General features: G+C 47.1%; 1 protein-coding gene across 4 annotated transcripts in view; it reads right to left on the reverse strand.

The window, feature by feature from the left end:
- Positions 1-1,329: 1,329 nt before the first annotated feature.
- The window catches only part of TULP3 (TUB like protein 3), a 42,747-nt gene continuing 18,217 nt past the window's right edge, over positions 1,330-25,859 (reverse strand). For 3 of the 4 annotated variants that reach the window (XM_060164325.1, XM_060164328.1, XM_060164326.1), the window contains 10 exons: positions 25,720-25,771; positions 16,409-16,568; positions 15,518-15,694; positions 10,060-10,193; positions 9,487-9,684; positions 6,798-6,910; positions 6,396-6,510; positions 4,407-4,505; positions 3,867-4,038; positions 1,330-3,300 (listed from right to left, as the gene is read on the reverse strand). In XM_060164325.1, coding sequence (XP_060020308.1) covers positions 3,167-3,300; positions 3,867-4,038; positions 4,407-4,505; positions 6,396-6,510; positions 6,798-6,910; positions 9,487-9,684; positions 10,060-10,193; positions 15,518-15,694; positions 16,409-16,568; positions 25,720-25,771 — 1,354 coding nt within the window. In that variant the 3' untranslated portion in view covers positions 1,330-3,166. The remainder of the gene's footprint in view (positions 3,301-3,866; positions 4,039-4,406; positions 4,506-6,395; positions 6,511-6,797; positions 6,911-9,486; positions 9,685-10,059; positions 10,194-15,517; positions 15,695-16,408; positions 16,569-25,719; positions 25,772-25,859) is intronic. The other variant, XM_060164327.1, reaches the window with a different exon arrangement.

Here is a 25,859-nt window from a genome sequence, read left to right on the forward strand (position 1 = left end):
GCAGAGACCTCGATTCAAAACACACTCGGGGGGCTTCTCTGGTGGTGCAGTGGTTGGGAGTCCACCTGCCGATGAAGGGGACACGGGTTCGTGCCCCGGTTTGGGAAGATCCCACGTGCCGCGGAGCAGCTGGGCCCGTGAGCCATGGCCGCTGAGCCTGCGCTTCCAGAGCCTGTGCTCCGCAACGGGAGAGGCCACAACAGTGAGAGGCCAGCGTACTGCAAAAAACAAACAAACAAAAAAAAACAACACACTCGGGAATTCCGGGTGGCTGCCAGCACTCTTATCACTCAGGAACAGGAGATCAGGTAACTCAAAACCTCTCCATCTACAGAGGGCACACGTTGGCAAATCACTGGCAGGAAAAGGGCCAGAACCCAGGGACTCTGAGTTGAACCGTCACTTTATTTCTGCACCCGTGCTGCTGTCTAAAGGAAGGGATATTGGGAATTCCCTGGCGGTCCAGTGATTAGGGCCCCGCACTCCCAATGCAGGGGGCATGGGTTCGATCCCTGACTGGGGAACTAACATCCCACAAGCCAAAAAAGAGAAAGAAACAGAAAGGAAGGGAACTGATTCTCATTCATTCCTTTTTCTCACCTACTAACCTTCTAATCAAAAAGAGCTTTTTGCAGTCCTGTTGCTTAGACGTTGAAACACCACTTGCTGGTGTCTTTCGTATCAACGACCATTGATATTCCTGGCCACTGAAAAGTGTATGAAACTGTGTTGCAAATAACCTGTCTGGCCATAAAGAATCACGTGGAAGAGAAGCCAAGCCACAGAAATGAGACCGACTCCGGCTCTCGTCCTGCCCTTTGGGCTCTTCCCGCTTCTTTCCACGCCACTCGTCCATCCCCATGACACCCAGAGCAGGAAGGCCTCAGCAAGACTTCTGAACACACTTTTCTCGACTTGTCCGTATAGGGAAGCTTTAAATGTGAACACTTAGAGGTAAGACGTGGGGTCTCTGTCACTATCAGGTATTTAATGTGCTCTGCGGCTGAATCAGGAAGCAACACCAATGCAGCTGACCCAGGAGGCTGACCGGTGCAGGAGGCTGCCCTCTGGCGCCCCTGCTCAGCCTCAGCTCCGTCACCTGCCCAGGACACTCTCAGCGTCGCACACACAGTGAGTCTGCAGTCTCCAGGACGCAGATCCCTGAGTCTGCAGACCCTGCTTACCTGGATGAAAACTTCAGTGATACCCACTTGGCTTCAAAGAACTGACTGGTTCGCTGCTGCCAAGCGATGGAATTATTGTGACAGAACATGACGGTAGGAAGCATGCGAGGGACAGGAGTCTGAAAGAAGAATGGCAACACTCATGTTTTTATATAAATCCCTTTTATTTCTGTAGCGTACAAAAGGTATAAATATGATTCATGTGAAACCGGTCACCTGCACGATCAAGCAAGAAGGATGTGAAGCCGGGGTGTGTGTCTGCACCAGAGCGGGCAGGAGGAAGCAGGGCCAGATCCAGTCCCCCCCGGCCCCCCTTCCCCAGACACTGCACATTCTCCAACAGGAGACGAGTGAACAGCCTTCCATTTTCAGTGTCAGGCCGGTGGTCCCGCGCGCCTGGCGGGCACCTGATGAGTGAGGCACTTGAGGGGAAGCAGCCGTGTCAGGGCAGAGCGGGTGGGACTTACCCGTGGGGTGAGCCGCGGGTCTGCTCATCCCCCGGGTCTCTCTCCTTCCCGCTGCTATTTGATGTGGAGCAGGGATAGGAAGCAGGGACAGAAAGGAAGTCCACAGAAGGGACGGGCCGAAGCGCAAGCCGCCGATGCCTGGCCCCAGGCTGGCAGACAGCTTGGCTGGCGCACGAGGCCTGGGAGGTGACCGACGCCGATGCAGAGCTCACGGTGTTCCTGGGTCCTCAGGACTCGGATGCACGCGGAGGCCGGGAACTAGCAGCAGAGCCGTGTGATTTGTGGGGAGAGGCTAACAATCGGAACGACTTAGCAAAACTCTTACAATCTGTGAGGAAAAGTGACAAGACGTGATCCGCCAAGGATGAACCAGGCCTCAGGGGCTGATGACACTTAAGCCAAGAAGAGAGGCCCAAGCTCTGCCAGCCAGGCCCGGTCCTCACCCCTCTGGGCAGCGACAATGGCAAGTTGCACACACACTGTTCCCTCCCCTCCCACGCGGGCTGCAGATGAGTCTGCACTAACGGCTCCACAGTAACCCAGCGGGGACGCACTCCTGGGCTGAAGGTGGTGAAGGCCTCTGTCAAATCCCTCTCAGTCGTAAGCAGACTAGGCCACCTCTAGAGGTTATGCTTGCAGCCCACCCTGCGATTAAGACAAGTACGTAAATTGCTCGCATCACTGATCACAAACTGGGCCAGAGCCACTCTGAGACTGCAGCCAGCCAGCCGGCCCTCAGGGAAGGGGGACCGTGACACGGTGCCTCCCGAGCTGAGGGACAGTGGCTGGCTCTGGGGAACGGGCACCACACTCCCCCACAGAGACGGCAGAGAGGAGCGCTTCTCCCAGGGCCCCCCCCACCATGTGAGGAATGATCACCAACGGTAAATGACACTCTGGAAACCACCATGGCCAAAGCAAAGACAAGGCTACGTCACAGCACATGAGGCCGGGTGCCGCTTCAGATCTGACCTGCAGGCCTGCACTTCCTGGAGGCACCGTCCCCACTCAGGTGCTCTCACGGCACGGCCGTTCTGGAAGATGGCCAAGCCCACAGGGAGCAGAGATACCCTACAGCCGGGACCGGCCTGCCGCCCACTTACAGAAAAACTCTGCACACCTGGAGACTAAAGGTAATTCAGGGAACGTCCCTCTCTGAAAAGTTCTGCAAAAAAAGCAACCCAAGTACTGAAGTGTGAGAAGCTGCCTCTGGCTGCAAGTCTCCAAGCACGGGATTCTGACCGCTGGGCGGCGCCTTCACAGTCACCGTGAGCTCTGGACAGGCTCTCACCCGAGTCAAGCTGTGACCCCGACCAGGGCCGTGAGACCCCGAGAAGGGTGTGTGTGTACAGATATGTGTACACACACGTATGTGCATCCGTGCACGTGTACATACATACTCTCAGGGACCATTCCAAAAGCGGGGCCTGTCACTCTCCGTGTCCTGGGCAAGCGCAAGAGCGGCGGCTGCGTGCTCCAGAAGCTCTGCAGAGAAGGCCCGGTGCCTGCTCGGCGTCACTCACAGGCCAGCTTGCTGTCGAAGCTGGAGAGCCCGACGGCAAAGGCCTGGAGCGCGCACAGCGGGTAGCTGTAGTCCAGGGTGAACACGTCGTCGGCCACACGTCCGAACTGCATGACTATGTAGTCGGCTAGAGGCAGAGAGAGATCGGGACGTCAGGAGGTAAGGAAGACAGCCTCCAAATAGGTCTCTTTAAAATGGGAAACCCTTAGAAAGATGGAAAAAGGCCTGACGGAGAGTGCCTACCGAGCACGACCAAGGCTCTACTGCGACTCCACTCGGCTCCCTGCACGGACCAGCAGGAAAGGGCAAGTTGGGGGGCAGCGCAAGCTCGCGGTGGGGGGGGGCCGGAAGGGCAAGGGGGGGCAGCGCAGACTCGGGGGAGCCGGAAGGGCAAGGGGGGGCAGCGCAAACTCGGGTGGGGGGCCGGAAGGGCATGAACCTTTCCTGAGGAAGGGCCTCTGCCTCTGCCCCCCCGAGCAGCACCCCCAGGATTCCTCCGGTTGCCACAAGAGACCTCACACGCTCCTGCCCTCAACTCAGCGGCTCAGACGGCTGACTGCAAGACTGTAGCTCTGTCTTCCGGAGGAGGTCATTTCTTCCTTAAATCATGCTCTCCTGAGTATAACTTCCTACCAATGCAGGGCAATGCTCATTTCCGAATCCTGTCAGAACACCTCTCTTCCTGGGGCTTACGGTCATTTTCGTGGACTATCTGGAAGTTCTTCACAGAGGCCTGAGTGACCCGGCCGTGGAAGTTCAGGACGTAGGACTGGGTGTCATCGTTCCAGACGGGGGACTTGTTGTGCAGCTCGATCAAGTTCTCCATGGCTTTGTCCTGCCACTTTGAAAGCAGGCTCTCGCAGTCCTGTAGGAGAGGGGTGTGTGCTGAGGACCATCGCAAAGCGCTCACCCTCAAGGCTGCTGAGGCGGGAAGCAGAGCAGGGGCCTATTTCCTCCGTTTCAGCAAGTAAAACAGAAACAGAGCCCAAACTAAGCCGGCTTTGTTGGATTCTTATAGAATAACTAGCGTTTCTCTTTGCAGACCCAGTGGTTGCAAATCAACCACGTCAGCAACAGCACCTACCCCGAGGTCTGGAGGGCTGGCTCTCCTGAGGAAGAGTGGCCACTCTCCAGGCTGGGCTCGGGAGGAATCAACACTGTTTTCTATTCATCTTGCCTGTACCGCAGTCTTGTTGTTAGAGTCCTCTGTTGATGAAATATGCTCTTACTTACATTTCGTGGCTGAAATGGGATTCGTTCATGATTCATATTCATCCCTGGGATGATCACAGACATTTTCCTCGGGCCTTTAAATCCGAGTACATTTGTTTCCTGGAAGAGAGGGAAATAAACAGGAACTTGAAACAGAAATGAAGACGAGGCCTCATTCTTTTTTTCTTAATAACATGCATTTCCTTTCTATCGATCTACCTATCTATCTATTTATGGCTGCGTCTATCTATCTGTCTATCTATCTATTTATTTATTTATGGCTGCACTGGGTCTTGGTTGCTGTGCGTGGCTTTCTCTAGTTGCGGCTAGTGGGGGCTACTCTGTCGTGGTGTGCGGGCTTCTCATGGCGGTGGCTTCTCTTGTCGTGGAGCACAGGCTGTAGGCACACGGGCTTCAGTAGTTGTGGCACAAAGGCTCAGCAGTTGTGGCTCGCAGGCTCTACAGTGCAGGCTCAGTAGTTGCAGCGCATGGGCTCAGTAGTTGTGGCTCACAGGCTCTAGAGCACAGGCTCAGTAGTTGTGGCGCATGGGCTTAGTTGCTCCGTGGCATGTGGGATCTTCCCGGACCAGGGATCGAACTTGTGTCCCCTGCATTGGCAGGCGGATTCTTAACCACTACGCCATCAGGGAAGCACACAAGACCTCATTCTTAACGCAAGGCCCTCCTGGGCATGTAAAACGGGGACAATATGGAGAGCGCTAAACACTATTCTATTACTTCACTGTAGTTAAACAAAGAGAGACGGAGAATCAAGCCCAGGAAAATAAGACTGTTTCCTCTTTTTAAACCTAATTTGAACATTTGAATTTAAAACACTCTCTAGGCTTGAAACCCTACTCTTACGCTTTAGCTTTAAGTGAAATTTCAGACAATTATGAGCAAACTGTCCAATTTTGTCATCTTCAATAAATATATATTTCCCAGTGAGGACACAGCACTATATGATACAGAGTGAGAATTACAGTTTAAATTAAATAGGACCTGTATCTGGAGGTAAAAAAAATCAAATGCCCGTCAAACCAGGCAGATTATAGTTGAATAAAATAAGTACATTAAATACATGGACATATGTGTATTCATATACATACACACAAAGTCATGCATAGGTAAAATATTTAATTGATTCTGAAGCTAAGAGAAAACATCTATACATTATAAAGTGTTAAGTCAAATGATTCTCAGTCACTTAGATAAAATCTCATGGGAATCAAGTGATGAGATTAATTCCAACCGATGGAAAGCTGAGACTTTGGGATCAAAGTAACAACTGAGTCAGGTTAATTCCTTCTTGCTTCTTTGACTCCACAACTTCACATGCCCACTACGCGCCAGGTCCGTGTTCACGTGGCAACAGCAGTGAATGGGACTTTACGAACTGGCAGAGAAGGATGGTGCTGAAGAAGCAGTCTGGGGCACTAGAGAAAGCGCGGGGAACCGAGGGGAGCATCAAGCACATCTAGTGTCAGAAGAGACCCCTCTGCTGACGCTGGTGGACAGGCAGAGGCAAGGAGGGGCAGGGCAGGCTCTCAGGTGGGGCGCAGGGATGAGAGGAGCGGCTAGAATGACGGGAACGCACAGGGAGCGTGCCCCCGGGGAGCCGGAAGGGAAAGGTGCAGTGTCCAGGCTTGATTCTGGACTCGAGGGGCAGCCTGAGAGGATTTGGAGCAGGACAAGAGCAGCACGAGCTGGAGCTGGACCGCCCAGCAGCGGCTGTACAGGATGAACCAGGTCGAGAGGGCGGAAAGCAGAGACCGGCTTCCAATTTATGGTAACCGCGAGCCAACGGGTAAGGGGTAACAAAGGCCTGCGTTAACATGGCGGCATTGGGAAAAGAGAAGAGGAGATGAGTGAGGGCCGGCTGAAACAGTAAATACAGCTAAACTTGGCAATTCGTAAATAACTCGAGTATACAGAAACAAGCTTGGGAGGGGGACTGCAAGCCCAGGGCTGGGACGCCAGGAGGCTGAGGAAACGGGAGGCGGCACTCACGTAGCAGACGGCGGCCAGCTCCTGCCGCATACAGGCCTTTTCTACCAGACCCTGGGCCTTGGCCGGGCTGACACCATGGTCATAAACTGTAAACTTGGTCCCCATGAGGTTGGACCTAGAATCAAGAGAAAAAGCCACCACAATGATCTGTATTTTCCTCCCTTACAAACACAAGCTAGGAGAGGTATGGGACAGCCTCTCGGCCCACTCTCCAAAGGTCAAGGGGTCATCATCGCTTTCTCAAAGATCTAGCCTTAAAACAAGGAAGGGCCTTAGACTTTCTATTAACTTTATTTTTTTAGATGACATCGACCGGCTCATTGTAAAACCGATATGGACTGTTCTGAAACTACAGGAGTCAAACCATCAGAGGAGCAGGACAGGATGCAAGGCTGCTCTCACCTGAGTTTGCCAACATAACTTTCCCCCTCACGAGATAGATCTGTTGGGTCAGTGGAGATGAGGTAGTTGGATGTTTTGCTCTTTTTCCGCTTTCTACCTGCAAGAAGAAATATCTAGAAAAGGAAAAAAATTTTCAGTAAAAAATGCACTCAAGAGAACTGACATGTTTGTCCTACCTATTTAGTTAGCAAATACTTAGCAACTGCCTATCATGTACCAAGCAGTGCATCTCTGGGTCTTGTTTTTTAAAAAAGCAGGTTTAATTCACTTTGACTTTTCTTGCAGAAAAACGATGTGGTGGCCACAGCTGGAGCCTGGGTCTCCCGCATGCAGACTTGGTGTGGGTCTCACAGGGTGCTCAGTGAACCCGTGACAGGGGCAGTCAGCGAACATGGTCTCCCTCCAGAGCTCAGGGCTGAGACAGCCTAGGTCTTGGAGACAGCACAGAGGTGGCCCTGGCAAAGCTGCCCAGGGCAGCGGTGCAACCCCTGGCCAAGGTGCAGCATCGTCCATGCCGGCCAGCACCAGCTTCTCGGGCATAGCGGCTGGGATGACGCCAGTGTCCAAGGGCAGGATGAGAGGCACCGGCCCAGAGCCACAGTGGCCGGTCAGCCTGCAGGGATGGTCTGGGGCTGGCCGATCCTGTTCCCCCAGTAGCCTCACCACATGAGGACTACGGAGAACTTGGCCAGAACGATGGCCTCACGATGGCAGTGGTGATCTCTTTGAAGCACTGAACACCCAGACCAGCATCTGTCCACTGCAATCCCCAATAGCAACAAACGCCTTGACCCTGGGTCGCATCATTGTCAAAACCTCATCCTTGAAGGAGGGATGCCTCCAGGGAAGAGTCAGTCATCTCGGATTCCCGGATGGATGAGCAGAAGAGAAGGGTCTCCTCCAGAGCCCTGACCAGGCGGCCCAGATGGGTGAGGGGTAGCCAATCCTTGCCCCCAGCCCTGACCCCCCGAGCTCTGTGGCCTCGGGCCCCTGAGGGGCCTCCATGCCCTATCGTAGCACCAGTGTACCTGCCATTTGGGGTTCTCTGGGAGAAGACCAATCTCTGGGTCCTCATCACTTTTTCTAATCCTCATAATGCTTCTCAGAATTCACTATCAAGGTTTCCCTACTGCACAATTTTTCTAAATTCACTAGCTTGATTCTCCATATCATTATTTACAACTTTATCCCTAAAGCCTCCAGTGACTTTTTTAAAAAGCTACTTTTTTAAAGTAGCAAAAAGCTACTTTTTTAAAAAGCTAGTTTCATCCAATTTCATGAGTAAGAGTCTTTCCACCTTTGGAAGAGGCAGGACCCTGGACCCTGTGCTTCCCATCCTCCCTGCAACGGCTTTCCTGATGCTTCGTGCTGCATTTTGTATGTTGTTGTTCTAAACTCCTGTGACTTCCGTGATATGAGTACTGTCGTATTTATGCATCCTTCCCAGACACTCCTAGACTTGGACAATAATAAGGAAGCAGGAGAGGGCAGTAACTAAGGGGAGGGGGCACTTTGGAATCAAACAGATACAGGTTTCAATCTGGCTCTGCCACTTCTTAGTGTGTTCTGGGGCATTCCCTAAGCTGGGATAAGAAATCCTATCTTACAGCGTTGTCATAAGGGTTGTAGGTAATAATATACATAAAGCATTTAGCACACACCTGGTAATTGTAAACACTCAGTAGACAGTGGTTATAACAACATTAATATCTACTATCATCATCTCATTTCTAAGCTCTTTTTTTTTTTTTTTTGCGGTATGCGGGCCTCTCACTGCTGTGGCCTCTCCCGTTGCGGAGCACAGGCTCGGGACGCGCAGGCTCAGCGGCCATGGCTCATGGGCCTAGCCGCTCCGCAGCACGTGGGATCTTCCCGGACCGGGGCACGAACCCGTGTCCCCTGCATCGGCAGGTGGACTCTCAACCACTGCGCCACCAGGGAAGCCCACATTTCTAGGCTCTTAAAATCATCCACTTAGACCTGGTATTATAAAATACATTGTTCATTAGCAAGTATTAACTGCCTCAAATTTATGTATAAGGTAAATTAGAATTTCTAGGATGAAAAACAAGACATTCCACTTGCATGTTTTCTGTTCTTCCAATTCCTCCTATTCCCTAAACCCTTCTTTTTCCACACTGTCATAATCAAAATCAAAATCAAAGAGCACACTGGAAACTCCCCCACCCCAAAAAAGGGATGGAGGTAAAAATAATTACATTCAAATAGTCTCTTCCATCTTCTTACCCTCTGGATAAAACTTTCTCTTTGCGGGGTGGATAGGTTTTGACTATTAGACTATGACCTCTTTGAAGACAGTGAGAACACAGCACTCGGGAACTAGTAAGTACAACCTAGTTCCTGTCGAATACCGGTGCTCCCCCATCCCCACCCTCCATCGTAAGACCATCAACGACCCAGCCCACAGCACTCTTCCCTCCATCTCAAGATCTGTCTTAAGAACCACTTCTCAGGACTTCCCTGGTGGTCCAGTGGTTGCAAATCCACCTTCCAATGCAGGGGACGCAGGTTTGATCCCTGGTCGGGGAACTAAGATCCCACATGCCTCGGGGCAACTAAGCCCAGTGCCTCAACTACTGAGCCCACACACCCTGGAGCCCACGTGCCACAACTAAGACCTGACACAGCCAAAAAAAAAAAAAAAAAAAAAAAGACCCACTTCTCATACCTTCCGATTTTCGTCCTTTTCCAAGTGCATATAGTAGGTAGGGAAAAGCCCACGATCCATTCCTTTTTTATCCCGAGTTATCCGACACTTCACTGTGACACCTCGAGGGGCAGGACTGTATGCGAAGCCCTCTAAATTCTCTATTTCTCCCAGCTGATTATCAGTGTGCTGGGCTGCAGTTCCGGAAGCTCCTGTATCCTGAAAGAACAGCCACATGTGAGCAGTAGGCGGCTGGGTCAGGAAACGTCATATTCTCTTTGAGAAACACTTAAAGGACAAAATAACTTACTGATTTACCCATATGTCTCAGTCTTCTGACAAGGTAGGGAAGAACTCTGAGAAGTTAAATAGGTGTACAAATATTGGGAGTAATGAAGCAGCAAAGTATGAAAATGGGATACGGCTTCACAGAAGCTGGTTCAAGACACAAGAAATTAGGGAGTCGTGTACTTTAAGTGTAAATTCCAGCTTAACTCTTTGAAGCAGCCCTCATCCAGTAATGGCATTTAAATACCGGAGATGTTTAGGAAGCAGTGAAATTAGCTCAGAGGAGGACGTTTCAGAGCTACATACTGTGGTTGGCTTCTGGCTGGATGCAGAACTGGGTCTCTCTGCCTCTGAAGAGGATGAATGAGATCTTAGTTTTTTCCCTTCTCCTTCCTCCCCATCAGTCTCCTCCTCATCAAAGTTCAAACTCCCTGAGATCCCTGGCAGAAAGGGAGAAACTGTCAAAAAGGGCCAGAGACCTTTGAACCAAATATAATTTTAACTTCCTTGCTTAAAAATTCCAAGCTGTTCTGACTTAAAACATGGCTATTTAATCCAAATTTTGACAATTCTTCCTTCATATTCTCACCTAGATCCATCCCTTGTTTTCCCTTCCTGCTGTTCCCTTCCCTAATTTATCCTCTTTTGCAAATCATATATCTGATAAACGATTAATATCCAGAATATATAACTCAACAGCAACAAAAACAAACCCAATTCAAAAATGGGGGAAGAGGGCTTCCCTGGTGGCACAGTGGTTAAGAATCTGCCTGCCAATGCAGGGGACACGGGTTCGAGTCCTAGTCCGGGAAGATCCCACATGCCGCGGAGCAACTAAGCCTGAGTGCCACAACTACTGAGCCTGCGCTCTAGAGCCCGCAAACCGCAACTACTGAGCCTGCGTGCCATAACTACTGAAGCCCGCGCTCTGCAACAAGAGAAGCCACCACAGTGAGAAGCCTGCACACCACAGCGAAGAGTGGGCCCCGCTCGCCACAACTAGAGAAAGCCTGTGCACAGCAACGAAGACCCAACGCAGCCAAAAATAAATAAATAAATATAAATAATTTTTTTTAAAAAATGGGTAAAGGACTTGAACAGACATTTCTCCAAAGAAGATACATAAATGGCCAATAAGTACATGAAAAGATGCTCAACATCACTAGTCATTAGGGAAATGCAAATCAAAATCACAGTGAGAAACCACCTGACAATCACTGGGATGATTATTATAAAAAACAAAATCCAAAAAACAGAAAATAAGTGTTGGTGAGGATGTGGAGAAACTGCTGGTGGCAAATGCAAAATTATGCAGCCACTGTAGAAAACAACATAGTGGTTCCTAAAAATATATATACAGAATTACCATATAATCCAGGAATTCCACTTCTGGGTGTATACCCAAAAGAACTGAAAGCAGAGACTCAGACAGATACTTGAACAACCAATGTTCACAGCAGCATTATTCACAGTTTTCAAAAGGTGGAAACAACCCAAATACCCACCAACTGATGAATAAACAAGATGTTGTATATACATAAATAGAATGTTATTCAGCCTTAAAAAGGAATGCAATTCCGACACAGGCTACAACATGAATGAATCTTGAAGACATTATGCTAAGTGAAATAAGCTAGACACAACAAGGACAAATACCTTATGATTCTACTTTTATGAGGCCTAGAATAGCCAAATTCATGGAGACAGAAAGTATAACAGAGGTTGCCAGGAGCTGCGGGTGGGGCGGGGGATGGGGAGTTGGTGTTTGATGGGGACAGAGTCTCAGTCTGGGAAGATGAGAAGGTTCTGGAGGTGACGGTGGTGGTGGCTGCACAACAACGTGAATGTACCGAATGCCACTGAGCTGTGCACTTACGAACGGTTAAAATGGTAAACGCTACACACACTTTCCCGCAATAGATGTCTCTATCAGTTACTTCTTTGTTTTCCTACATTTTTTTCATGGTTAGTCTTGTGAACTAATTTGAGTTGGGAATGTTGTTGTTTTTTGCGGTATGCGGGCCTCTCACTGTTGTGGCCTCTCCCGTTGCAGAGCACAGGCTCCGGACGCACAGGCTCAGCGGCCATGGCTCACGGGCCCAGCCACTCCGCGGCACGTGGGATCTTCCCGGACCGGGGCACGAACCCGTGTCCCCTGCATCGGCAGGCGGACTCCCAACCATTGCGCCACCAGGGAAGCCCCCGAGTTGGGAATGTTTGAAGTACTACTACCTTGGACCTTTTACAGAAAACTTCAAACTATTTTTTCATTTTATCCTCACATTTATATGAGTTTGAGGAGGAGGGACTGGCAAGTCGTATTTTTTGTTTTGTCTCTTGCTTGTTTATGGGACACAAAGTGTGCTGTGTGTTATAAAAGAAGCACGACACTCAGATTTACACGTGCGAGGATGATGCTCCAGGAGAAGCACTTCTGCCCAGGAGAAAGGGGCAGAGCTATGGGCGAGGCCCACCTCGCTGTTCTCTGAGGTCTACAAGGTAAAGCCACTCCTCATACAATAGCTGGAAGAGCCCCCAAGTCATACATGACAAGGAGACTGAACAACAAGCAGTGCTGCCCACATTCATCCACCTCAGAGGAGGGACAATGATGGTCTGTTTTACATAGCTCACAAAATAAATGGTATCAAGTTTTTCTCAAGGACACCCAAGGATAAGACTAAGGCCAGTTAAAAAATTAATCTCAAGTGAAAACATATGTCCATACAAAAACTTATGCGTAACTATTTATAGCAGCATTATTCGTAACAGCCAGAGCGGGAACAACCCAAATGCCCATCAACTGATAAAGGGAGGAACAAAACGTGGCTTATCCATACAGCGGACTGTGATCCAACGACAGAAAAGAACGAAGCACTGACACAGGCTACAACATGGATGGACTCTGAAAACATGATGCTAAGCGAAAGCCAGGCATAAAGGGCCACACAGTGTATGACTGATTCTGTTTATATGAAACACCAGAATAGGCAAATCTGCAGAGACAGAAAGTAGACTGGCAGCTGCCCAGGGATGGGGAGTTGGAGGGAAATGGGAAGTGACTGCTAACAGGTATGAAGTTTCTCTGGCGTCAGACAACATTCTAAAATTGATCGCGCTGATGGCTGCAGACCTCTGTGAATATACTAACGCACCAATCAATTGTTCACTTTACATGGGTGAATTGTATGGTATGTGAATTATATCTCAATAAAGCTATTATTTTAAAAATTCTTTGGTTTGTGAAGGGTATTTCTTTCTTTTTTCTTCCTAAAACGTTAACTTTTGGGGACGGGTAGCAAAACGCATAAAACTCTAGGGATCTCACTCTCATATGGATATCTTCACTCAGTCCTACGTTTTCTTCTTTTTTTTTTTTAATTGAAGTATAGGTGATTTACAATGTTAGTACTATGCTTTCAAATGCCATATTTGTACCAAGAACTCAGTTTATGTGAATACATGTTTTAAGATGGAGATCAAGGATTTCTCCCAAACTTGTAAGGCAAGCAAACTGGATCCCCACTTGAGGAACGTTATCTTCCAAACTGACACTTCTTAAGTCTTAGTCAAGAGAGCACTTCATGGCTTCTATGGTCCAGATGCAACTTGTTCAGACTCAAAAAGGCATTAACCCATCTGGTCCTGAAAGGCCAATTCTGAGAAAGAACACAGCGGTCATTTAACAGGGCAGAGTACAAGGGACAGCTTGGTATTTACAGTAAGGGATCAAGAGCTAGACTAAGACTCAGAAAATCTAGGTCTGCCGCTATTCAGCTCGATGACCTGGGGTAAGTAATCTAGCTTTTGGTTAAACTGAGAGTTCTCCTTGCTCTGGCTCCTCCACATCTTTCACTGTCTCTTGTTATAATAACGATAGGAAAGTAACAGAATTACCACGGCCACATTCATGTTACAGACAGGGAAACTGAGGCAGAGAAAAGTTGTGCTGCTTTCCCCTTTACCAGCCAGAGGTGGCAGAGCTGAGACTCCAAACCACGCTGGCTAGCCCCAGAGCTGAGCTCTAAAGCACGCCACACCCTGCCCCAGTTTCCACAGATACATCATGCTCTATACACCTGATGCCTCTGCTAACGTCATTTCTTCTGCCCAAGTTTGCCACCTAACCAACTAGCGGTGTGATCTAGAACGAATTACTTAGCCTTTCTGAGAGCCAATTTTCTTACATGTGAAAAGGAGAGGCTGACACGTGTAACCCCTCACAGTACCGTCACAAATACTGAGATAAGGTATGTCAAGTGCCTGACAAGCAAAAGACATTCACAGTGTCAGTCTCCAGCCACTCCTGGGCTGACAGCTGTGCACAGGAGCACACGTACCCCTCACGCCTCAGCTTAGTCGCCACCTCCTTCCATGTGGTTCTTGTCCCTCGCACTGCCCCACAGTGGAGTTGTATTTCTCCTGCTTTCTACTCTATACACCAAAATACAGCTCGAGATCAGGCCATCAGCCAAACTATCTCATTAGCCTTCCTGCTTCCAGACTTGCCCACTCCAATTCATTCTTCATAGTGCAGATTAATTTTTCTACAGCCCAAATTTGCTATCACTCCACCTTAAAATCCCACATAGGTTCCTGTTACTCTTCACAGGAAGTCCACACCCTAGCTCGGCCTGTAACACCCAATGTAATCGGAGCCCGCCCACCCCGCCAGCCCACGTCTCTCCAGGCCCCTTCCCACCTGTCACCTCGCGCTTTGCACTCCAGCCCTTCTGAGCTGCCGGCTCGTCTTCCCGCATCACACTCTGGCTTAGATGTCACCTCCGGATCAACTCTGGTTGGGCACCCCTCTCCACACTCCCTTGGCTATTTAGGTCCATGAAGCCTCAATTTAGGTGCACGAAGCCTCAATCAGAATAAATGCTCCATGAGGGCAGGAACCTCGTTCACAATTGTATCCTAAGTGCCTAGAACAAGGCCTGATATATAGCGTATCCTCAATCGTGTTTTCTAAATGAATGAATATACGAATCCGTTTGAATGTGCATCTATCCTGCCAGTCTGTGGTAGAACCTCCTGACTCACATATCCCAGTACCCAGCAATGCCTATGACAAAGCAGGTACCCAGCAAACATCCAGGCATTACTGGCCGTCAGTCTTCTCATCTGAAAAGGGGATGCTTAATTCCTTCTCGCTATAAAATTAGTTTTCCAAGAAGGAGAAGACTACAGAGGACCTCTGAAACGTACAGGAATACTTATGAGAATAACTCCAACTGGCAGAAAGCAGGCTGTCATGGAAAAAGTATTATTAGTTTAAGGATATTCTGATCCAATTTGTGTTTCCACTAAGCTGGCTATTTATCTCTCCCTTATCATTAGAGGAATATAAACGGTGAAACAGAGGCAGGGTAGGGTGCTGAGGGGCAACTCAAAGGAACAGGGTGGGGATGACAAAAATAAAATGTCAAAAGGAAGGAAATAGCCGTAATAGTAGCTAATGCTGCTGACATTACACACACACACACACACACACACACACACACACACACACACACACACACACACACACACACACACACACACACACACACACACACACACACACACACACACACACACATTTATATATGTATTTTGGCTGCATCGTGCAGCTTGTGGGATCTTAGCTCCCCAACCAGGGATCAAACCTGGGCCCTTGGCAGTGAAAGCGCACAGTCCTAACCACTGGACCACCAGAGAATTCCCTGTTTTATATTTTATGTAACTAACTCACTGCCTGAAAACTGTCAGCAATGCTCACCACGTTTCTGGAGAATCTCCTGGAGATCTGGCTTGGAAGCAGGGTCCCAGGCGCCATCTCCATCAGCACCTCCTTCAGCATCCTCCTCCGCGGCAGGAGATCCTACTGAGAGGACGTGAGGTCTGGTCTCCACGTCCTGAGCATCTGGCTTCAGGAAGGCAGCGGGACCATCAATGCCTAGGGGCCCAACAGAAAGAAGAAAGAAGAAAGCATTGTCCACTATTTGGCCGGATGGTTTTGGTGTATGTGATCTAAGAAGCACCAAACCGTTTCACTCCTCCTTCTTTAACATCCACGAGGACATCTGTTAACAGCGGAATCCATTCTATGATCTGTTCATTTTATCAACACGCCCTGACTGCCACTAAAGTAAATGTACCTGATGCTGTGCTTTAGAAACTTAAGAATGAGACTGAAAGCCAAGTAGGTCCTCCAAAGTCCATCCAGATCTCGTCCAAACCAGGAGCCGAGGGGGCTAGCTTTAGAGTTGTTTAACCTGGTTCCTCCTTTACCCCGTCGCTGACTCAGATGTCCCTCTGAGTCCGGCTACTGGAAGAATGCGTGCTCTCTACCTGCTCCTGGCTTCATGGTTAACTCTGCCAGGAGGCAACAGTCGAGCCTGGAAGCTCCTCAAGTGGGCAGTTCCGGACACTTTCATTTTGCATCTAAAACAACAGTTCCAGGATGGCTGTGAACTTTAAGGTATCCTCCACTGATCAGACCACTGCTTTTATTCCAACTCAAAGGCCCTGAATGGGATTATAAAGATAAACGAAGGTACCTGGTAACGACGCTAATGTTGTCCCTTTGGTCAACCTGAGAGTCCTCCTGCCTCCCCCAGGTTTGTGAAAACCACGCAGCAGCAGGCAGAGATGCTGCCTGAGTACACACCGTGCAGGATGACGCCGCTGCGCGGGGCCTGAGGCTCCACCAGCGGAGCGCGCTCCTCGCTTCCCCTCGGCTTTGACCGACGTGGCCGGGCTTCTGGGTTCGGCTGCACCATGAGTGGCTCCAGGCGCTTCTTTCTCTGCTTCTTCTCCAGCAGCGCTCTCTGGGGAGAATTGTGATAGTACAGCCAGGAGAGTGATGATGAGATCTAGCTACTTCAACACATACAGTCTTTCATGGATCCTTACAAAACCTCTTGTAAATGAAACTTTCCCACTTAAGAAATGGGAAAATTGAGACACAGAGAGAGGTAAGGATTCATTCACTTCATTTAATAAATATTTACTAAACACCTATAAAAGATCTAAAATTATACAAATGTATTTCTAGCAAAGCTGAGACCATGATCTAAGTATATTAAAAAGATATAGTAATTAACATATTATGATCAAAGCACAATCAAGTTTAAAATATATGAACACATATGAATGGGAGAAAAGATGAAGGAATGGTGATTTCTCTCGGTGGTAGAATATGGATGATTATTTTTCCTTTTCCTAGTTTTCTTAATTTTCTTACTTTTGTAACTGGAAGAAAAAGATAAAACTTGTTATCAAAAACAAAAAAAACTTGTTATCCACCGGGTGTGGAGAAAAGGGGACCCTCCTGCACCGTTGATGGGAATGTAAATTGGTGCAGCCACTATGGAGAACAGTATGGAGGTTCCTTAAAAAATTAAAAATAGAACTACCATATGATCCTGTAATCCCACTCCTGGGCATATATTTGGAGAAAAACGTGGCTCGAAAGAATACCTGCACCTCAATGTTCATTGCAGCGCTGTTTACAATAGCTAAGACATGGAAGCAACCTAAATGTCCATCGACAGATGAATGGGTAAAGAAGATGTGGTACATATATACAGTGGAATATTACTCAGCCATAAAAAAGAATGAAATAATGCCATTTACAGCAACATGGATGGACCTAGAGATTATCATACTAAGTGAAGTCAGAGCAAGACAAGCATCATATGATATCGCTTGTATGTGGAATCTAAAAAACAATGATACAAATGAACTTATTTACAAAACAGAAATAGACTCACAGAGAATGAACTTGTGGTTACCAAAGGGGAAGGACTGGGGTTGGGGGAAAGGATAGAATGGGAGTTTGGGATGGACATATACACACTACTCATATTTAAAATAGATAACCAACAAGGACCTACTGTATAGCACAGGGAACTCTGCTCAATATTCTGTTATAACCTAAATGGGAAAAGAATTTGAAAAAGAATAGACACATGTATATGTATAACTTAATCATTTTGCTGTACACCTTAAACTAACACAACATTATTAATTGACTATACTCCAATATAAAATTAAAAATTAAAAAAAACTTATTATCCTCTAAACCCCAAACTGTTTTCATGTTTTTGTTTTTGTTTTTTTTGCGGTACGCGGGCCTCTCACTGCTGTGGCCTCTCCCATTGCCGAGCACAGGCTCCGGACGCGCAGGCTCAGCGGCCCATGTCCCCTGCATCGGCAGGTGGACTCTCAACCACTGCGCCACCAGGGAAGCCCTATTTTCATGTTTTAATCAGCTAAAAAGCAGTAAGTTTTGCTTTCTTGCTCATTTTTACATAATTAATAATCCAAAAAATTAGCGCCAAGGATAAGATGGCAAAAAAAGGGCAGTTGGAAAATTCCAATTAAAAAACCATCAACTCTATGGATAAAAGCAAGAAAGAAGAGTAGGGTAGCAGGAAGTCAGGAAAAAAGCATGAGAGACTATCAGAAAAAAATCCAATGAGATGAAAAGGAAGGTACCAGCATATATATTATTTTTAGGCCTTGGCAAATAAGAGCTTATAATACATAGAAATTAACTATGGATCTGGGACGTCTCAGAACAGGAGAGTGTCAAGCCCCAAGCTAAAAAATTAAGCCATGATTTAAAAGCAAAGATATATAACCTACTTTACTGTTTCTCAGGCAAAAAGCCAACTGTTTACTTTTTTCATTGATACTGCTTTTAAAAAGTGCCACTAGGAAGAAGAGTTAATCTAAGGTGTGAGACTATTAGTAGGAAAGGAACCATTTTTTTCCAGAACTGGCCTGATGAATGCTTGCAGATAAATTCAGAAGACAAGAAATATACCTATTCTTTTTTACCCAACCTTGTGCATAAGGAAAAAGACTAGGGATGCTAAAATAATATGCCAAAGGGACTATACTGTCAAGAATGAAAAGAGAGCTTAGAGCAAGTTGGGAAAGAATAATTGGGGTTTTTGAGGTTATTTTGAGATCCATAAATTAATACGCACAGGTGGACCTTAATGTCCCAGGAACACTAAACACAGGAGGTTATAACGAGGTTCTCCCCCTGGAACTTGCTGATAAGATTCTTCTAGCAACTAAGAAGTCTGTATAATGGATAAGAAGTAAATTAACTGCCTCAAAGAGATGGTAAACATGAAGTATAAAGACATGAGAAACTGTCGCATATTATCCATGTGGCCACAGCTATTTAGTCTCAAATAGTCTCATAACTGTGAAACAACTGGGACTTCCCTGGCGGTCCAGTGGTTAACACTCCACTCTCCCACTGCAGGGGCACAGGTTTGATCCCTGGTCCAGAAACTAAGATCCTGTATGCCGCGTGGTACGGCCAAAAAAGTGAAATAAAATAACTGTGAAACAACTGATGAAACAAGAACACGAGCTACAGCGAATCCACTTTATTAACATATGTAAAGAAAAAACTGTGGTACAGAAAAGGAGCATTCTGCTTGTGGTCTAGAAAAAAGCAGCCAAAGAGCAAGAATCTGACAGAACATGTCCATCGTGTCCGAGAAAGAGAGATACCGACTCTGGCAGACAAGCGCACCGCATCTACTGGGAAAGCTCCCTCTCTCTGAGGACAGGAGACTATCCAAGGCTTCTTCATGGTCTTGCTGAGCGAGCCCTCAGGACTACCTCCTTCTCTTTCCTCTGACTCCTTGCTTACCAATCAGCCTTCTCACTTTCAGTCTAACTTCTTGTTCTTCCCAAGAACAGAGCATCATAAACAGGAGCAATGGATACACACTGCACGAGTACAGAGTCCTCACTGTAAATGAGTAAACTGGCATCTGGCTTCATGACTGAGTGCTGTAAGTTTGACTGGTGTGCATCTGTTCCAGAGGACTATGCTGCCTGTGGTCTAGAAAAGGGGGACCAAAGAGCTGGATGTTGCATCTGGGCTCACTGACAAAACCAGGTTCTGAGACCTGCAAAGGGCAGACTAGATCTGTGGCCACAGTGACCCTATCGCGGTGTCTGGTGAAGCCCTTCTCTATCCAGGTCAACGCCAGTCACACCCATTCAGATGAACAACTTAAGAAAAAACAACTCTAGATTCAAACTGTGAACCTCAGGGACACAGCTGCTATATTACGCACTGAACACACCCTCCTATTGTCCAAGTTTGTAAATAAGAAAAAACCCCGCAAAATACCCACAAAAGGGCCAACTGCCATCTTGGTCAAAGCTGTCACCTCACTTAGCATTCTAATCAGCCTCACATAATTCGGATGGAGGAGGAGAGACGTGGTTGAGTTTCAATGTAATGGTGTCAGCTTATTTATGCTTTACCCTCCCTGAAAAGCTAAGAGTGCTTTAGATGAGGCTATGTAAACAAAGGACTCCCTACCTTTGTAAGGGGAAGGTCAGGGCAGTCAGAAAAAGAGCCAAAGGTGACTGTTTGATGCCTAAATACAATGGAAAATGTTGACTTCAGGACTTTTAAGTATCACATAAACTAAACCTTTGAATTTCCCAGCTCCCTGGAAACTGAGCAATAACTCAAAGAATCCATCTTCTCCAGAATCTGGTGGTAGGTCCTACTATCATTCCCTGAAGCAAAATATTGAATGTTAATACCAAAATAAATGAGGAAATAAAGGAGATTATATTCGGGGGAGGGGGTCCATCAAAGGACTCTATCCAATAAAATAATAAATCCCATGCAAGCCTCAAATTAATGATAGCTTGAGACTCCACTGATTCTCAATTTTCTAAGGACTCCCAGAGATAATGGGTTGGTTACTTTATGACATTCTTGGAACGGACCGCGTAACCGCAGGTACAACCACCAAGATCACAATGGTTGCCAGAGGTCTATCGGTTTGGCTAAAAATAATCAACCTTCCTGGAACACAAAGAGAGATCATGGGAGGATGAAACTAAAAGTTTAAAATTGGACTTTTTTTTTTTTCCTGTTGCGGAGCACAGGCCCCGGACGTGCAGGCTCAGCGGCCATGGCTCATGGGCCCAGCCGCTCCACGGCATGTGGGATCCTCCTGGACCGGGGCACAAACCCGCGTCCCCCGCATCGGCAGGCAGACTCCCAACCAGTGCGCCACCAGGGAAGCCCAAAATTTGACTTTTTTTTGGGTCACACCAAACGGCTCTGGGGATCCTAGTTCCCTGACCAGGGGTGGAACCCGGGCCCCTGCAGTGGAAGAGCCGAGTCCTAACCCCCGGACCGCCAGGAGTCCCTGAATCAGACTTCTTCAAGGACCGATTTGACGCACTGATGGCTGCCTCCCTTCGAAGGGTACTATCCATAGATGGGGACCCAGCCCAAAGGGACTGTGCTATACTCTAATCCACTGACTGCCAGATGGCATAAGCATTCTCCACCTAATGTGCATTCCCGTCTGAGTAACATCCCTGAAACAATCTGAAACTCTTTACACTCTGGAGCTAGCTAAGGTGTCACATAGCCCGAAAACATGAGTATCTAGTGACAGTAGTAAAAATAAACGCAAAATATACTCAGTGGGAATAAATGGTTGTGGGACAACTGGATATCCACGTGCAAAAGAGTGATTTTGGACCCTGCCTCATACCATATAAAAAGATTAACTCAAAACAGATCATGGCAAGTATAAAACTCTTAGAAAACAACACAGGAGCAAGTCTTTGTAACCTCGTTTAGGCAATGGTTTCTTAGATGACACTCCAAGTGCAAGTGACAAAAGAAAAAATAGATAAAACTTTTGGGCTGAAGATGATACCATCAAAAAAGTAAAAAGACAACCCTCAGAATTGGAGAAAATGTTTACAAATAGTATTTCTGATAAAGAACTTGGGTCTACACTATATAAAGAACTCTTACAACTCAAAACCAAAAAGAAAGTAACCCAGTTTAAAAACGGGCGAAGGATCTGGATGGACATTTCTCCAAAGAGAACATACAGATGGCCACTAAAAATGCTCAACATCACTAGTCAGTAGGGAAACGCAAATCAAGACTATAATGAGACTCTACTTCAGACTCACTAAAATGGCTCTAATCAAAGACAGACAATAATAAGTACTGGCAGGAAAGTGGGGAAACTGGAAGCCTTATACACTGCTGGTGGGAGTGTAAAATGGTCAGTGACTGTGGAAAACAGTCTGGCAGTCCCTTGAAATGTTCAACACAGAGTTACCATATGACCTGCAAAGCCATTCCTGTTACCCAAGGCATATTAGGTATATCTTGGTATACCTATACTTGGGTAGATCACCCAAGAGAAATGAAAACACTTCCACACAAAAACTTGTACACAGATGCTCAGAGAAGCATAATTTGTAATGTGGAAACATCCCAAATGTCCATCAACTGATGAACGGAGAAACATGGTCTGTCCACAAAACAGAATGTATTCAATAGTAAAAAGGAATGAATTCCTGATACATGCTACAACATGGGTGAGCCCTTTGCTAAGACAAAGAAGCCAGGCACAAAAGACTGTATATTGTATGGTTCCACTTACATAAGATTTAAAAATCATTTGTATACTGTAACTGAGCATTAATAATATGTGAATTACATTTCAATAAATCTGTTCAAAAATCTGTATACGACAAAAACAGCCATGTGTAAATTATCTGAAAGTCTAGGGTTTTTAAACATTCAATTCTAAGATGAACTATCAGAAAAACAGCATAGATATGAAGGAAGTGAATTTAATCAAATCAATAACACTGTAGTGGATGATAAAAGAATACACTGAGAGAAGGGAAATGGTCTCTGTGGAAATAAGGTAAGTAGAACTGAAGAACAGGATTCACCCTGAGTCTCTAGTACGAATGATCCAAGGCAGGGAGTGTCCTGGCCAGATATCATGTATCTCATTCTGGGCAGGTACATCCCTTTAGTAGAGGTGAATTAATTACACCACCACACAATGATATTTACAATAAAGCTCATTTTACAAACTCCACTTGCTCTGATTTCGAATTCACCAGACTCTTCTAATGGGAAACCGATGACCTGATGATTCTGGTATATGGTTCACTAGCAATTAATAAATTAATCCCGACTTAGATTCACTGCTTATGATACTGGTTAGTATGAACCAATCCTCACGAGACTGATTAACTCTGGTTGCTCTCAGCAAACTACTTCTCAAACTCAGACCAGTAACTCTCAACCACAGGGACATTCCCACAGCAGAATTCCCACACCGCAGGCGGGGTGGGGAGAGGGAGGGTCCCCAGCCCCTCCCAACTCCACTGACACTCACTGTCACGGATGGGAATGCCCCGTACCCCTCAGAGGTGGGGGGGTGGGAGGTGGGGACTGGCATGCCCTGGACTGTGAGCCTCCCACCAAGAGGCTGCCAGCCTGGAGGCCACAGTGAGAGCTACCGAGCCCTCCTCAAGGCACCGCCATCCATCCCAGCCCTAACTCCCACACTCTAAGATCCTCCCCAACAACCTGTTATTTTACTCAGTCTGACCTCGCTCCACACACGAAATAACTGGGGTTCACAGAGTTTGAGGACCTTCCTTAAAATCACACCGCTAATTAAAGGCACAGCTAGAACGGGAACCAAAGTCTGCTTCTGGGCCCAGCGCTGTATTCAGTATGTGGCGCTGCCTTTCCTGCTATAGGCTGTCTGACGGTGAAGTCCCTGACCCCCTGCTCTTCTGTTCACGGCAGCATTTCAGGGCTCGCATAGGATTCTCATACACTATTGAGCAACAAAATGTATACATCAGGTCCAAAGAGATCGCTTTGAATCTTTAAAAATTCCCATAAAATTTTACGTCTTTATATTCACTATCTCTGGTAAAGAACTAGCTAAGTAGAGGGAGAAAGACTTTTCACCAAATACCTTTTTTGTATTATTTGAATTCTTCTTATTTTATTATTTTTTTTATTTTTTTGGCCATGCGGCAGGCGGGATCCTAGTTCCCCGACCAGGGGTAGAACCTGTGCCCCCTGCAGTGGAAGCACTGAGTCCTAACCACTGGATTGCCAGGAAAGTCCTTCATATGCTTTTATTAACTATGTAAAACCATAACTTAAAAATGTTTGTACTACAGAAAGGCTCACAAAATCCCCAAATCCCAAAACACCACACACATACCACACCACATGCAGCATTCTCACTGAAAAGAATAAAAATTACAAAATAGTTGGGCCGTCTTTTTAAAAATCCAGAAAATTTACCTATACACAAAACTCAAAAACTACACAAAATTTAAATCTTACGTCTTATTTCATTACTTGGTAGATGACCATAGATTTCATTTCACGTTAGTAAGGGATGTACCCCTGAGCCTTATAAAAATAAATCAAAGATCTAAACAAAAATCTAAAATCTGTGGTGTGTCTCCCTAAATACAGTCTGCCATGCAACGGAATGTAAAAGATAAAGGGCTCATTGAAATTATTCTGCTCTTGGGCAGGGGCGCCCCCCCCCGGGGCGCCCCCCCCCCCCCCCCGGCTGATAAATCTCTATCTAATCAGGATCTCCCTCACAATCCCAGATTCATTTCCTTCCTGTGTTTATCTGTTTTCTCAGTACTAGGAAGAATTGTTTGTTTCACAGGCTCGGCAGCAGTTTTACGCAATCAGGTGCACAACCCGAGCTGGCTCCTCTGCTTAGAGGCCACACGCCCTGCGCAGGGAGATGCAGGCAGCCTCCTGCAACTGCTGAGACGTTTGTGGCCGCTTCCTACCCTGCTGTGCAACGCCAGATTTGCTTAAAATGTGCCCCGGTCTCCTTAAAGGATGCCAGCAGTGGTTGTGAGGGAGCCTGCCTGTCCGTGAAGCTGCTACTGCCGGGCTCCCTGGGCCAGGACACCTGGAGGTGGGCAGGGCGAACAGCGCGCACCACCACCAAGCCTCGTCCAGAGGCGGTGAGGCTGAGGCCATGATCCAGGCCCGGGAGGCCGAGCCCAGCCAGGGAGGAGGGCAGTGGGCAGAGCAGGGTGAGTGGTGCTGACCACCAAGGCGACTGCCGTCACCTTGAAGCGGAGGGTCCCTGAAGACCACTGGGCCACGCTCCGTTCCAGGCGCACATGAGAAGGCCTCCCAGGTGGTGGCCTGAGAGGCGGTGGACTTGGTGACAGGCCCCACAGAGGCACCATGGACACCAAGGGCTTGGGAGGGGCCCTGGAGGCCAGATGGTCCCAGGCGCGTCCCCGTGGAGACCTCATAACTAGTTTGTAGTGATTCCACCTTTAAAGTAATTTACTACACTCCAAGTCCTGTTACGAGGTCCAACAGCAACATAAAAAAGCAAGACAAAACTTTGGAGGTATTTTTAGTCACCCACCACTCTAGACACTGACTGTTAAGGATCCTGCATCACAGCCTGGACCTACGGAATTTCCTGAATTAGAAAACATTCATATGGAAGTAATATATGTTGGGTGTAGGTTTTAAACTGACTAATCATTATGATCACATCATGTAACAGTACAAAACTGTTTATTTATTCCTTCCTTCATTCAAACATTTAATGAAGGATTACTATGGGCCCAGCCCTAGGCCAGGAACTTCTGATACAATGGTCATCATTAACAGACTCAGTTCCTGTTCTCATGGAGCTTAGTCTAATGGAGGAAATGAACATAAGTCAAATCAGTGCAAAAAAAAGATAATAATAATGCGTAAGTGAAAAGTGGGACCAGTGCTGTGAAGAAAAGTATTCTGTAGACAACAGAGGCTTTTAAGCAGCACAGTACCATTTTCAGATTTGCACTTTAAGATAAGGAAAAGGTCTTGTAGCTACATGAAATTACAGTGCAGAGAGGTGTTTAAGGTAGCAGGATCAAATTAACTACACAGAAATACAACACCAACGTTTTCCTAATTCTTATGACAGCTGCCAAGGGAGCTTCAGTGATTGTAAATCCAAGGCCAGTTTTAATGCTGATGTCCTCAAGGCATGTGGGTCTGGCCAGAGCCCGAAGTCCAGACCATCAGCTTCATGGTCAGTATAGCTGTCCTCGCCTTTCAAGAGAGGAGACTCTGCTCACCTGATTATCCAGTTTCAGCTGCCGAAGCTTCATGGTCTCATCCTCAAAGGCACTGTTAAAAAAAACATGAAAAAAAAGCATGTAAAGAGAAAATCCTTATAAAACCATGTCAATCTCATCTTTTCCATGTATCTAGTCCT

This window comes from Lagenorhynchus albirostris, chromosome 11, assembly GCF_949774975.1.
Source record: "Lagenorhynchus albirostris chromosome 11, mLagAlb1.1, whole genome shotgun sequence".
NCBI lineage: Eukaryota > Metazoa > Chordata > Mammalia > Artiodactyla > Delphinidae > Lagenorhynchus > Lagenorhynchus albirostris.